At 36.4% G+C, this 15,712-nt stretch overlaps 1 protein-coding gene across 16 annotated transcripts in view; it reads left to right on the top strand.

Annotated features, from left to right (window-relative positions):
• Sms (spermine synthase) overlaps nucleotides 1–15,712 on the top strand; it is a 107,958-nt gene that overhangs the window by 59,124 nt on the left and 33,122 nt on the right. For all 16 annotated transcript variants that reach the window (XM_076461119.1, XM_076461116.1, XM_076461120.1 and 13 more), the window contains 3 exons: nucleotides 6,039–6,094; nucleotides 6,430–6,605; nucleotides 8,594–8,750. In XM_076461119.1, the coding sequence (XP_076317234.1) occupies nucleotides 6,039–6,094; nucleotides 6,430–6,605; nucleotides 8,594–8,750 (389 nt within the window). The remainder of the gene's footprint in view (nucleotides 1–6,038; nucleotides 6,095–6,429; nucleotides 6,606–8,593; nucleotides 8,751–15,712) is intronic.

Below are 15,712 nucleotides of genomic sequence, written 5' to 3'. Positions count from 1 at the left end.
GCATCCACCCCAAAACACAGTAAACTCCTCTGGCAATTGAAGGTGACTGGGGATATACCCACTGAAGTTACCTATGCTACTTTGAATTTTTCAGAAGGAGTTATTGTTGAAAAGGATTTGAAAAACATCCCAGTTAGAGATCCTTGCTGGTTTCTCCACCCAAGTATTTTCTACAGTGGGGTACCTCTCCACTCTAAAGGACAGAATTATGCTACCTGCCAATGTTCTAATTTTGATGTTTATGTCACCACATCAACTTACCACTGTTATGGTAGGTTATCTGAACTGTAAGGTACAGCCATAAATTCCCAACCCTCTTGGATGATGCCAGTGTCAGTGGTTCAGTCACTCAAAGACATCATGTCATGGCTCTTTTATACATGCCTGTTGTCTACAAGTGCAAACTGGATTTTAATTGTATTAATTGTAGTGGCTATCACCCTTTTTACTTTTGTTCCTATCCTAGGTGGGTGGAGGAAAAAGAGGTATGGCATTTTAAAACAATTCACAACATTTCTTACCCTGAGGCTTGGAAGTTACTGTTCCTACCATTGTGCATGTGCATGCTGCACTACATTACACTGCTTCAGTTGGAATGCAACAGATCTTTCTGTGCTTCCAACAGTTTTTTGTTTTTGTTTTTTTTCAAACCATTTGCAAAGTATTTTGCTTTCTTTGGATGAGCATGTTGAAAAGTCCATGTTTATTCCTGTCTTTGTTCCCTCCATTCCTTCCAGTGACTGCTCACATCCATCTTCTTCAACCCTAAGATGTGGAACAATTATTCATTCTCACCCCCAGTCACTGGAATCTATATCCACTGACAGAGACCTGCCCACTCTATCATAGGCAAAATCCATAGTAGTCAAAAGACCTCCTTCAAATGAAGAAAAATAACATGGTCATAAATTAAAGGGTTCTCCCCCTAAACAAAAATAGCTACATTGATATAGTGGTATTGTTGAAGTTTCTGTTCTGATGTGGATGACATTAAGGCTTTGAGTGATTCTTATCATCCTGCATATCCTTCCTTTCTAACAGGAAACATTTCTGGAATCTGTCGACACAATCACTTTTGGCAATTATCTTTTTGTCAGAATGACAGATTGAATGATGGTTGAGTGCATGGAGGAGTGATACTACTTTTCAACCAGAATATGACCATCCTTGATTCCTTGGATTGTACCATCACTGTTTGGAGAGACCTATGATCAGTCAGACCTTGATGCTTTCAATAAACAATTGCTGTCTCCCTTTTTCATCCAGGAGGACATTAATGGATGTAATCCTTTCCAAGGTAGTGCTAATATTGATGGGAAGGGTTATTCCTTAGAGCACATGCTTTTAGATCACAACCTTTCTCACTTCAATCACTCGACTCATAATCTGAAGGTCTCAGGTTTGAATCCCCATTGTACCAAACATATTCATCCTTTCAGTCGTGAAAATGGTATAATGTGATGGTCATTCCCATTATTTGTTGGTTAGAGAGTAGCCCAAGAGTCGGAAGTGGGTGATGATGTCTAGTTGTCTTTTCTCTAGTCCTATGCTACTAAATTAGGGACAGCTAGTGCAGATAACCTTCATGTAGCTTTCTGCAAAATTCAAAAACAAACAAACAATAAAATTTTTTAAGTACTGGTTCTCCTACTTATTTTCATGCACGTAGTCAGTCTTTTAATACTATTGATCTCTCTCTGTTACTATTCACTCTTCTTTTACTTCTCTTGGGGGACCTGCAGGGCAGTGATAATTTTCCTATTCTTTGAGGAAGACTGGTCATGATCAGTGCCAGTTGGCCTGTTCCAACTTACACCAAGATGCAAGGTTCAAGTGGCACTGATCACTGCTGTCTCAGAACTTGATGCTGCTTTCATCTGTATAGCATTGATAGATGACAATGAATGACTGTATTTTCTAGGCAGCTGCTCATTCTATTCCTAAACCCTTGAGATGTTCTGCATGGTATTCTCTTCTTTGATGGAGCTCTGCTTGCCAAAAGGCATGGAAGGCTCAAACACAGGCATGGGATTCTTTATATAGATATCCCATACTTTCAAATCGCATTGCTTTTCAACAGGCCCATGCTCAGCAGGTAAGACATCAATTGAAGCTGCTAGCATCTCTTCTTGCACCAGTTCCAAAATTATATGGGACATGATTTGGAAGGTGAGTGAGAAATATACTTCTCTCCCCTCTTTTGATCTTGCTCTCAAAAGAGCAGGAAGCTGCTGGTGCCCAGAACATAGCTGATACTCTCAGTGAAAGCTTTTCTCATGCATCCAGTACTTCTGCTTCATCCCCCACATTCTTGGGCAGAAAGATTGCCTCTTTCCTTTTGGACCAGTCATTTCTATGGCTATAATTGCCACTTTACACTGTTGGGAATCACGCTTGCTCTTCATCATTCTTGCAGTAAATCAGTTGGACCTGATTATATTCATTTTGAAATGCTGTGCCATCTATCTCCTGTCTCTTACTATTCTTCTGGTTGGTTTTAACAGAATCTAGCATGAAAATGTTTTTCTCAGTGCTTGGTGCCATGCTGTAGTTCTCCCTTTATCTAAGACTGGGAAGTATCCCAAGATTCCTTCTAACTATCATCCATTTGCTGTGACAGCTGTTTCTGTAAGGTTATAGATAGGATGGTTGATACTCATCTTGTTTAGTTCCTTGAATCGGTCAACCTTGTCTCACCTGCTTGATTTGACTTGAAACATCAATCAGAGAAGCCTTTCTCAAGCAATGACATCTTGTTTCTATATTCTTTGACCTTGAAAAGGCCTATGATACTATGTGGAGGCATGGCAATTTGCAAAACCTCCACTTTTATGGGTTTGCAGGACTTTGTCTTTTACTGTTGCAAACAGACTCCATATTGATAACTTCCACTTCTCATTTCAATCATCAAGCATGAGTTTTATTGAACAGCCATTTCAGGTTGTCCTCAATCATTTGTTGAAGTGGATCACAGTAAGTGGTTTCAACTTTTCTTTCTCTCAAACCTTTTACATGCACTTTTACTGCCATTGTTGTTCTTTTGTTGGTCCCTAAGGCAAAGTTCTTGGAGCTTAATTTTGACCATAAGCTGAACTTCATTCCACACAGTAAGGGAGCTGATCAGTGTACTGTGCTAAAGATCTAACATGTCTTCATTTGATCCAAACTGGACTACGTGTCTTTGATCTATAGTTTTACCAGGATATCAGCCTTGAAGATGTTGGTGTTTTAATGATAGCATCATTTTAGACTTTTTTTTTTTTCATAGGTTTACCCTTTGACATTAAACAGTATCATTGGTGATGGTGACACTGTCCACCTTACTTGTGTTTTTAAATTTTTAAGGGCCATTGGCCTTTTTAATTCTATTTAAGTATTTTACCTGCTTTTTGAAGTTTCTTAAGATCTACCTTGATTAATTTTTATTTTTTATAATATTTTTAATTTTACATTCACTTTTTTTTTCAACCAGTTGTTTGGCACAGATAACCCAGTTGCTTTGGACCAAACAACCAATATACATGTTTTGTGTTATTTCTAGTCATACACTAACTATAGTTTATTACTTTCTAACTTCATTCAAGTTGAACATGAATTGTGATTTGCATATCATTAAACTTATAGTACTTGTAGAAAAATCTGTGACTAGTGGTTGTCAAAATTTTGAGCTTAACGTAATCTGACCTGATTTCATAGAAAATAATTTGCTAATATATATGACTTTTGTAAAAAATATGTATGTAATGAAGAAGAATGGATACCATTTTTGGATTCAACATACAGGAATTACTATAGAACATCTACAAGTTCCACAACAACAAAATCATTGGAGGCCAGTGTTATTGTGATTATTCTTTTATTTTGGTTACAAATCATTTGAGTAACTATGTACCTATATGTACAACACTTAAGTCCATCAAACAGACTCAGTAAGAAAATAATAGTGAACAAATATTTCATCTTTTAAATGAATGCATGAGGCTTAGATAGTGTTATATTTTTAAGAGCTGTCCAGTATCCCATATAACATTGCACGTGTGTGTTTGTTGGCATTAGGCTTAGTAGGTGACTCATTACTGTTTGCATGGTAACCTAATATAGAGTAATGTTTATTGAAAATTAATTATTTTGTTACAGTATGTAGTTGATATGGTTGAAAATGTAGCTTTTGAGAAAGTATATGTTAAAAACACACATTTTGAAAGACTAGTATGACAACTGAATTATGTTAGTGTTTTTTTGAACTTTCATCTGTCACCAACAATGTCTTGCTTAAAAACTTAAGGTGTTATTATGTTTATAAAGCTCTCCATTGTTAATTATTTTTAAGTGTTTCATATTATTTGTGATGGATTTGATAAACAATATCCACAACAGCTAATTTGTGACGATCTCTTTGTTTGTTTGTTTTTTTTCATTTCTTACAATACTTTGATTTCCACCTTACACAAAGAGAACAACAAGTAACACCATCATCACAAGTTTTCTTTAATTCCTTGCCAAATAGTAAATGCTGTACTATCTGATTTTCTGGGATTCAAATCAATTTGTTTTCATTGAATTATATATTATCACACAGTAACAATATTTACAAGAATATGTTATAGTTTTATCATATGAAACTGAGGACAGTTATGTTTTAACAAAAAAATATTTTATGTAATAGATAGTTAACTAAATTCAGATGCATCAGTGCTTTATAACAGTGTTATACTCTTCTGTAACAACAGTGATGTGTAAATGCAGAATTAGATTACTGAGTAATAAGTAAGTATCCTAGTTTTCCATAAAATTCTGGATTCTTTTTCCTATCTTTTTGTCTTGCAGTACCTCTTTAAGCAAGTAATGACTAAACATTAGCAGTCTCAAAATATTTTGAAACCTCAATCCAATCTACAGGCTATTTTATTTGCTCATAAAAGAGAAATTATGTGTCGTATGTTAACACCATGGTCGTAAAGTGATGGTTTGTACAAAAAATGGTTATTAGCAACAGCAAAGCTATGATTGAGAAAGACATTGATCATTTTTCAAAGAGGAATCTTGCAAAATAATCTACTATATAGTAATACTTCTGCTGTCAGGATGGTGTTCAGGAAATTTAGGTCCTCATAATTTATTTAATTTTTTTCAGAAATCACTCACTATTGTTTAATGACATATTAGCATTCAAGGATATAGAAGAATGGTCCGGACCCTCCTCCGTATTTAATAGTAGTGCAGCGACGTATAATATTTAACACCATAAATTTGTGTTACGTTATTAGCCTACTTATACAACCAAAACTATAACTTAATCATGACTAGCTATTCTACATGGATGTTACAGGAAGCAGTGAAAAATGTGACATACATACACATTGGTAAAATAAATTATGTATGGCTGAAAGTCAGACCAAACATTAAAAGTATGGTATACTAGAATTCAAAAGTGCCACATCACTAACTATTCCAAATAACAATTATAGGGAAGGAAACCTCAAATTCATATTGATTTGTACAAGTATCTGAACCAACTTTTGAGATTGGTTTATCTCTCTCCAGAAAATTTGGGTATAGGGAGAAAGTGGTACCTAATTTCTAGCTATTTGCATAATATATATACTTTATCAAAGCTAAAGGATTAGTTTGTGCATATGATCTTTCAAATTTGGTTAGCAGTAATAACATACTTCTTGCAGAACACCTGATCAAATATTTTAAACTCAATATGTCTGAATACATCTTTATTCCAAATCAGTTTAGGGAAAAGATAAATTCATGTACACTTACGTCATGACAATTCTGATCAAGAAATTAGCATACAGGATCACATACAAAAGTTATTGTTTTCAAATAAGACCCAAAACTTAAGTGCTTTTGAATATTTCACTATTCTTCTTCAAGAACTATTCAAGAGTGCTCAACTTTTGGGTCTTGTTGCTTTTTCTATTGTATTGTTGTATTTTCTTGACACGTTCATATTAAAGTTTTATCAGTACACTCATTTGTTTAATTTTGTTATGATCATATTTTATTCTAATGAAAAGATATTACAGGAAGTGGAAGAGCTTAGAAAAAGATTGAACAAAGCAGTACAGAAGAGAGTAGACAGGTAAGTAAGTTTTCACAGACTAGACTTAATGTTGGGTTTCTGAACACCTAAGTTTTGTGATTATGAAAAAAAAAAATTGAAGTTTGTATTCAGAAACAGAAAAATACACTATAATATCACAGCCCTTATTAAAGCTTAGAATTTATTGAAGCATCTTTCTCAAAAGGTAATATATAAATGTATATACATGTTATCAAAAGGTAATATATAAATGTATATACGTGTTATTTTGATCTTAAGAATACACAGCATTATCATTTATGCAGTGATAAAGATAAGAAAGAACATTGAAATTTGAAAAGCATTTAAGTATTTCAGAGATCTTTCTTCTTTAGAATTCCTATCTTAAAAAGAGGATTAGAAGTTCCCAATTACTTCTCATCATCTGACGAGCGTATTTTTGAGTATGATTTTGACAAACTCGTGTTCCAAGCTGACTCTCCTTTCCAGAATGTGAAGATTCTACATTCTCCAACATTTGGAAATACATTATTTCTAGATGATTTGCAAAGTAAATAATCGATTAAATGTTTAGAAATGTCTTGTTTGATGTTAGTCAGCAAATTAATAACTCTATATCATATTTAAACCTCTCACTTTGGACAAGTGAAAGGGTGTGTTTTGTTATATTTCAGTTATTTTTTTATATTTAAAGAAACAACTTTATATTATATTAATATATATCAATAAAAATTGACATTAAAACATAGTTTATTATTCATTTTATTTGAAAGAAAATATTCAAAACGAATGCATGTTCTTTTGTCTTATTGGTCAGTTTATAATCATATGTTTACTCTACAACATCTGTGGTTAATGAATTAGAAAGTCAACTTTAAAACATTGACTAGCCAAAAACATAAAGAACCTCCAAACATTTGTATTTGCTGAGATATCAGGATATTTTAACAAACCACCAGAGCATTCTTTCCTAATACCTTTCTTAAAATATCTTGTATATTCATGCCTACTTCTCTTAGAAAATGTTTATGTCCAGTAGAAAGAGCACATTTACAAACTATGTGCATCTGATAATCCTTCATAATTTACTTGAAGTGGAAAGCTGAAGTTGTACAGGAAATGTTGAAGTCTATGGAATAAGTTGTTTTAACCCACACATAGCTTAATTAAAAAGCCAGTTAAATTACAGTGGTTTTATGTGGACCAAGGTAGTTATCTGATAATTCTTAGGTTTTCTAAGATGTGTCTTTGAAATCTACAAAAGTTAATTTGTCTTTCCCCTTTACTTGAAAGAAAAAAATGAGGCTTATTATGAGGCCTAGCAAGTATGATGGGCTAGTATGAATTAATTTCTTAACATTTTAAGTATTAGAAAATATTGTTTTTTATATATCTTTTTTTTACTGTGTTTTGAGAAAAATAACTAAAAATTTAATGCTTGCAAGTAAATAATGATATATATAAATATGTTCATAAGCATCTTCTACAGCTATACCACTAAATTCTAACTATCCCAAGAGAATAACTAACATCAAAATAACTATCATGTTTATTGGATTGGCTCAGACTTTGTGCAGAGCTGTTTCACAAACATTTTCTCTCACTTACTTTAGACAGTTCTCCTTGCAAGCACTGTACTGTAAAGAATAAAAACTCGAAACTACCAGAACAAATACCTCCATATCAATTTTTTTTGTGAGCTTAAGTAACAAACCAAAAGCAAAACATCAAACTGCAGTTTACCATATATTCCTTAAATCAACTGAAAAGTAATTCAAACTTAGATATGTCTTGCCATTGAATATGAAAGTCCTGATTGGTCAAAATTCACCTAAACAAGAGTAATTGCCAGGTACAACTTGCTTAGAATTGCAATATTAGTGTTATAACATAATGGATGTAATAACTTGTCAGTATTTGACATCAGAGCAACAAGAAGAAATATGGGAAATAGATTCACTGATCACTACTTTTAAACAATAACAACGAAAAATACTTTTCACGTTTAACAACCATTACAACTCAAAAAATAATATCTGATACGTGTGTGTTGTGTATCATTTATAGCTAATTGACAAATAAACAAAATTGTAGAAATTGTTTTAATTGATCAACATAACACTGGAGTGCACTTGGGGTGACAAAATAACTATTTAGCAGTCATCAGTTTCATACATGCATGCATACATACATATACACACATGTATACGTGTATACACACACACACACAAACTACTTGAACTTCATTCTAACAAAACATTTTGGAAACATTTTACATTTTGTGTGTTAAACTTACATTGAACTTTGTAACCCATTAAAAAACTTTCTAAACCTTACTTACAAAACTAAGTTTATTGAAAAAGCAGGTTTCTCCATTTCTTTTGCTATTAATTGTTAAAGTTATGAAAATTATATCATTTTTGTTAATATTATAATGTTTTAAGTGCATCTATACATTGATTTATCTGTTGTTCATTTAACATGCATGTAGGATTTCAGGTAATAGATGTATTATTATTGTCTAATATGTCCAACTAGATCTTGCAGAGAGTGACTTGAGCTACACACATGGACTTATGAAATATGGAGAGTTGTCATACAAAGACCAGGAGATCTTAATTCTTGGTGGTGGTGATGGTGGCCTTCTTCATGAATTGCTGAAAGAAAAGCCAAAATTTATCACAATGGTTGATATATCCTTTTTCAGATCTCAAAGAACATTGTTTGCCAATAGAACTAGTAAAAATAAAGGGATAAATCCTTTTAGAAGATATTACTGTGTTTTATTTAAGTTGTATGAATAAAAGAGTATTCCCCTTGAGGTGGATTCCTGTATGTAGTAAGGGGACCTTCTAGAGAGGGTTCTGTACTTTCATTTTACCTGCTCTGGGATCTAAACATCCACCTACATGTTTGCCATGCATGGTGATGCATGAAGGAGAAGAGAGTAACCTGGTAGTTGAGGGGTCCAACCCTAAGACACCACTTTGGTCCTGAATTTCTGTAGATGGGCAGCCTTGGGGTGCTCCCCCAGGGTCAGTCAGCTGGACAAAATGGCTAGGATCAAACAAGTACCAGTGTTTAACGTTCTCATCAGGTGCTATGGACATTGTGTCTGATGCTAATGTTTTGGTATAGTGCTCGCAAAACCCTGGTGTTGCTGCAGTTTTCTTGTTTGGCATTGCAGTGCATTTCCTCATTAGGACTCTGTGGTAGGTGGGGACAGCAGGCATTGAAATGTTCTTATTTTGTTATAGATACCACCATTCATGAAGAAAAAATAAAAGTGACAAATCAAAAAGAAAAAAAAAACATTATTGGAAAACGACCACATCTGGATGACTCCATTATACAGTCACCTTCAAAGTTGGGCTCAACACCTTGATATCTCATTCTCCATTCATTGTCTGAGAAATCTTTAGGGCAGGTGTCCTTCTTTTCCATTCAAAAAGGACTAGAGGGGCTTGCTGGGTCCCATAAGTCAGTTGGGAAGCTGGGCTCAGGAAACATCTTTACCACAATACTAAACTCCTGCTGAGGTTAAAGGGCATTGGAATGTACTCATCAAAGTTACTCCCCATGCTATCCTGAGTTCCTCAAGAGGAACTATGGTTGAGAGGGAAGAACATTCCCAAATCAAAGATTCTCACTGGTTTCTCCAGCTAAGGTGTTTCTGTGGTGTGCCAAAGCTATACTCGCAAAGATGGAATTATGATGCCTACTAATGTTCTGATACTGAAATTTGCATCACCATGTTCTTCTGCAACAGTCAAAACAGGTAATGTGAACTGTAAGGAGTTGCCATACATTCCCAACCCTCTCAGATGTTTCAGTGTTAGTGGTTTGGTTACTTGAAGACATCATATTGTGGATCTTTAAGATGTGCTCATTGTGGTGGCAAAAATCATGATGCCTACAAGTACAAACTGGAACCACACTGTGTTAACTGTAGAGGTTCACACCCCTCTTACTCTAGTTCTTGCCCTAAGTGGGTAAAGGAGAAAAAGGTGCAATGCTTGAAGACTAAACAGTATCTCCTACCCAGAGGCTCAGATGTTACTGTCCCCCATTCCATCTGAGACGTGCTGCTGCAATTTGTTCCTGCAGCAGAATCATTTGCAAAACATCTAAAGAGTCTTTCGCACTCCATAGTTTAACCCTTTCGGCGAGGTTGGCAACTACAGTCGACTTGAAGGCTCAGCGTGGCAGGCGATCTTTGTCGACAAGATGTAAACAACATACCCTCGAGGGTAATTATAATCACACAGGCCTGTAGACCCACTTGAGGCTAGAACCATGTGTATTCATTGTTTACTTGGGATTCCCAGCAGGTATTTAAACAGGATGTCATGAGATTTCTTTGTTTTCTAGCCTGTATAGATCATAATTGTTCATTGTTTTAGAAGACGCCTTCCTTGCATATTCTGTTGATACTTGCGACGTTGTTACAATGCCAAAAGGAAAAGCTTATACCACTAAAGAAGTAATCGATATTATTTTTAACGATGAAGAGAGTGACAGAGTTTGAGCCAAATGACAATGAAAGCAAACTTGTAACAGACGAGAGTGATAATGAAGACATTCATGGCCTGGAATCTGCCCCTGCTTTAGGTAAGTACATGGTGCAGTTAGGGTCATATAACTTACTGCATAAACTGACTGACCAAGGCTGGTTCTCTACATTTTCATATATTGTTGATAGGAAAATATATAAGTGTAACATACATACATACATACATACATACATACATGGAATGTCGGAAAAGTGCTATATCTCTATGTACAAGAGTTTTTTATTTTGTAGATGCCCCTAGCACTTCCAGTGGTAGTCCTCATGGACAATCAAGGAGTGTATATTCCCAGAGGTCTAGAGGTAGAAGGAGAAGTCAGTGGAGAGGTAGACCAGCTAGTATAGCACAGCCCCAAGCTCCCCTTGAAAGTGATAATGAACCTGAAGACCAAAACCAGGACCCAAATTTTCCATGGCAATATTACAGTGATACTGATAATTCTGAATCTGACTGGTTGCCAGATTTTACCACTCGCACTGGAGCCCTGATTGATTCAGCAAATTTCACTCCATTTCAGTATTTCAAACTTTTCTTTCCTGATGAAGCATTTGAGTTGATTTGTAATTAAACAAATAGATACGCTTTGCAGTATTTCGACTGCACCACTGAATTGCCATCTTACTCCCTTTTTATGAAATGGATTGAGACCGATGTCAATGAACTCAAAGCATATATTGCACTACAAATAGTAATGGGGTTGTGCCAGAAACATGAACTGGAAGATTACTGGGGCTCCTTTTGGCTAACTCGTGTGCCATTTACAGAGGTAATACCACGAGATCGTTACAAAATCCTGACATCATTTCTGTATTTTGCTAACAATGAGCATGATCGGCCAAATAATGGAGATCCAAATTATGATCCACTGTGGAAAATTCGGGATCTGACGAGTCTCTGTGAATCAAAATACCTTGCAGGATATGCCCCACAACGTGTGCTGTCCATTGATGAAAGTATCATCAAATTCAAAGGGAGAGTTCATCCCAAACAGTATTTACCATGAAAACCCACAAGATGGGGTATCAAAGAATTTGCATTGTGTGAAAGCAAATCTGGATATGCTTTGAAATTTATTACATATTGTGAGAAAAATACCATAGTGCCTGTGGCTGGATACTCAGTCACAGAGACTATATGTTTGAATCTACTGGAGGAGTTTTGGAATATGGGACATATAGTCTTCACAGACAACTTTTATTCTTTGCCTTCTTTATTCAAAAACTTAGTGATGAATGGAACTGGGGCTTGTGGTACAGTAATGGCTGGACAGAAACACATGCCATCAGATATCCACCCTACAAGATTGCGTCTTGTAATGTGAGAAAACCACTGATTGCTGAAATAGATAACCAACATATGGGTGGAGTAGACATCATGGACCAGAAGCTGGGAACCTTTATGTATCCACACAAAAGTACCAAGTGGTATTTTACCATTTACCATTGGCTTAGAGAAGTAGCTCTTGTTAACGGATATATAATATCTTGTGCAGACTGCAAGAGCAGCGGTGGGAACCCGGTATCTCCAAGACTATTCAGTGAGCAGATTATTCAACTATTTGCTGGAGGGATATGTCAGCAAAGCCAAACGAAAAGGTAAACCAAGTACTGATAAAGGTCAGCACTTGGTGGAAAGACATAGTATTGGACAATATGATTACAAAAAACACAAACCTGATTGTACTGTTTGCATCAATAGATACACAACTGGATGGAAAAGAAAGCAGACTAATTATTTCTGCAAACAGTGCAATCTCCCCATGTGCTTTTTACCATGCCATGAGATATAACCACAAAGACTGTTGATGAGCTGCTGCACAAATTGTATACAATTTATAACAAATTTTTGTGCTTTACATGACACTTCTTCATTGTGTATCAGGGTGTCTTCCTTTATTCCTGTTATTCTTATGTGTTGAATTTAACATATATAGTATTGGGCACAATCACTGAAAATTTCAGGAACTTTTGTTGAGTTATTGCCCAGATACCATGCTTTCAGTACTGTTACTGTAATTAGTTGAAGTATCAATAATATATATTCAGCACTATGCCAAACATTAAAATTCATTTTTATTCAGTGCCAAAAGGGTTAAAGAGTTGACAATTATACATTTACTTCTATCTGTTTCTGTCACTCCTTCTAGGGCTTTGGGTGTTTTCTTGGATCCATTATCTTCTGCAGCTCCAATATGCAAAATGATTGTTTGTTCATGCCCTCTCTGTAATCTTTGTTCATAGATAGATACCTGCCTACTTGACCCAGGACAGGAACTATGGAGGTTGATAGACTTCTGTCCAATAAAGAAAAAAAATGTGGTAGAAAACAGAAGGGTTCCCTTGCCGCATTCTCCTCCACATTAATAAAAATGGCCACTTTGATACAGTGGAACTGTAGGTGTTTTCATTCGGATATAGATCACATTAAGGATTTCATTGGTTCTTGCCATCCTGTCTGTCTCTACTTACAGGAGGCATTTCTGAAACCTGCCAATGCAGTCACCCTTCAGTAGTTTTATTTGTACAGAAATGACAGGCTGTGTGGTGGACAAGTGCATGGAGGGATGGCATTGTTGGTCAGTCAGTGCATATTCATATTGACCATGCCACTTGATACACCCTTGGAGGCTGTAGCCATCTGTGTTTCCTTGGGTTGTAACATCAGTATTTGTTCTCTCTACCTGGCTCGTGAAAAGACCTGTGGTCAGACCTTGATACCCCTATTGAACAGTTACTGTCTACCATTTTAAGGGACATAATCCCCTCAGGGGTGGTGCTGTTATTGATGGAAAGGATTGTTCCATAAAGCATATGCTCTTGGATCACACCCTTTCTCTCTTCAATACTGACTCTTATACTTATTTTGATGCACCTAGTCAGTCTTTTACTGCAGCTTTTCTCTCTATCTGTTCCCCTTCACTTTTTTCTTACTTCTCTTGGAAGGTTGACAGTAACCAACAGGGCTGTGATAATTTTCCTATAATTTTGAGAAAGACTGGCTGTGGTTGATGCCACCCATTGCACGTGCCTCAATAGAAGTTAAACCAAGTCAACTGGTCCTCTTTCAGTGCTCTCTTGAAATTTGGTTCTGCTGTCATCTGTAAGCTGTCAGTAGATGACTACACTGCAGTAGTGATTGACTGTATATTCCAGGCAGCTGCTCCTCATATTTCAAAACCTCAACACATTTTCCACAACATCCTTGTCCATGGTGGAATCCTGCCTACCACATGGCATGGAAGGCTCAAAAACTGGCCTGGGATACTTTTAGTAGATATCCTACACTTTTAAACCATATTGCTTTTCATCAGGTATGTGCTCGGCAGGTCAAATGTCAAAGCGAGAAGGAATCTTTGATTTGTACACATCCAGGATCTCTTCAGCAACCAGTTCCAATCTCATATGGGACAACATTCGAAAGGTCAGTGGACAGTATTCTTCTGTGCCCCTTTCAACCTTGCTGTCTAATGGCCAGGAAGTTGCTGATGCCCAGAGCATTTCTGATACTTTCAGCAAATGCTTTTCTGATGCATCTAATACTTCTATTTCATCCACCACCTTCTTCACCATCAAAACAGATGGGCAGAGGGATTGCCTATTTTCCTTTTGGGCTGATTCTCTCTATGACTATAATTGCCCTTTTATGCTGGTAGAATTCAAGCTTGCTCTTCATCAGTCTGGGAGTACATCAGTTGGGCCTGATGATATTCACTGCGAGATGCTATGCCATCTCTCTTCTGCTGCTCTTTCTGTTCTTCTGGTTGTTTTTCACTGGATCTGACTCGAGAATGGTTTTCCTGATGCTTGGTACCATGCTATTGCCCTCTCTTTGCCTCAGCCTTGGAAGGATCCCATTATTTCTTCAAACTGTTATCCAATTGCCTTGATGGTATTTCAGCATAAGATCTTAGAGAGAGTGGTCAATGCTTGTCTTGTTTGGTTACTCGAATCAAACAACCTCCTCCCAGTTCCAATGACAGCGCTCCATTGTGGACCACCTGATTTGACTTGAAATGTCAATCAGGGAAGCCTTTCTCAAGTGACAACATGTTGCTTCTGTATTTTTTTTAACTTGAGAAAACTTATGATACTTATGGAGGTATGGCATTTGACGAAGCCTCCATTCATATGGGTTGTGGGGCCTTATGTCCATTTCTCTCTTCCACCTCTTTGAAAGCAGACTGATGTTCTGTGCTAAAATCTATCATGCCCTCATTTGATTAAAACTGCACTATGGGTCTCTGGCATATGATTCTGCAAAGGGTCCTTCTGTGTGCTCTAATCCACAGTTTGTACACTGACTTTCATGCCATTTGCAATTGTCTTTACTGTATGCTTCAAAACTTTGGTCCATACAACAACATCCCACCTGGGGTTGTGTTTTCCTTCCTTGGTGGGCCATACTTTTTCAGAATAGACAGTCTGCCATTATTCCTTTTGACCTTCATATCCAGATGCAGTTGGCTGAATTGGGTTTATCCTTGAATGATATTGCTGTCTTCAGTGGTCAGTTCATCCCACCATGGCTTATTTACCATCCCCAAATGTGTCTTTCATTGAGTCATCTGAAGAATGCTTATACTCCCAATTGGAAGTACTGCCTTCTATTAGCAAAGCATCTTTCAAACCATCCTTTCACTTCCCATTTATATGAATGGTTTAAAATCAGATGACTCTGTGGGATCTGTCATGGTTTGTTGTGGTTTGGTGGATGCACACAGGATTCTCACTACAGTTTCTGTGGAAAATTGTATGCCATTTCTCTTACCCTGGATCACATAAAAGCTATGCAGTACACAAACTGTACTATTTATACCAACTCACTTATCCCTCTACTGGCCCTGGAATCGCTTCATGTTAGTTCTCACTCTGTTCTTGTCGATATTCAAAACTGACTGGTCCATTTCTCTCTATCATCTACTGCTATTTAGTTTTTATTTGGATGCCAGGCTACATCAGTATTCATTGGAACGAGATCACTGACATCTCAGCTAAGTCTGTCTGCTCTAGTGCTATCAAGGCCATGCCTGTCCCATAGACAACTACTGTCCTGTGTTCAAGGCTTGGCTCCATGCCACTTGGCAGTC

This window comes from Tachypleus tridentatus, chromosome 10, assembly GCF_004210375.1.
Source record: "Tachypleus tridentatus isolate NWPU-2018 chromosome 10, ASM421037v1, whole genome shotgun sequence".
Classification (NCBI taxonomy): Eukaryota; Metazoa; Arthropoda; class Merostomata; order Xiphosura; family Limulidae; genus Tachypleus; species Tachypleus tridentatus.
Note: the sequence above shows the minus strand (reverse complement) of the source record. Positions and strands in the feature narration are given on the sequence as shown.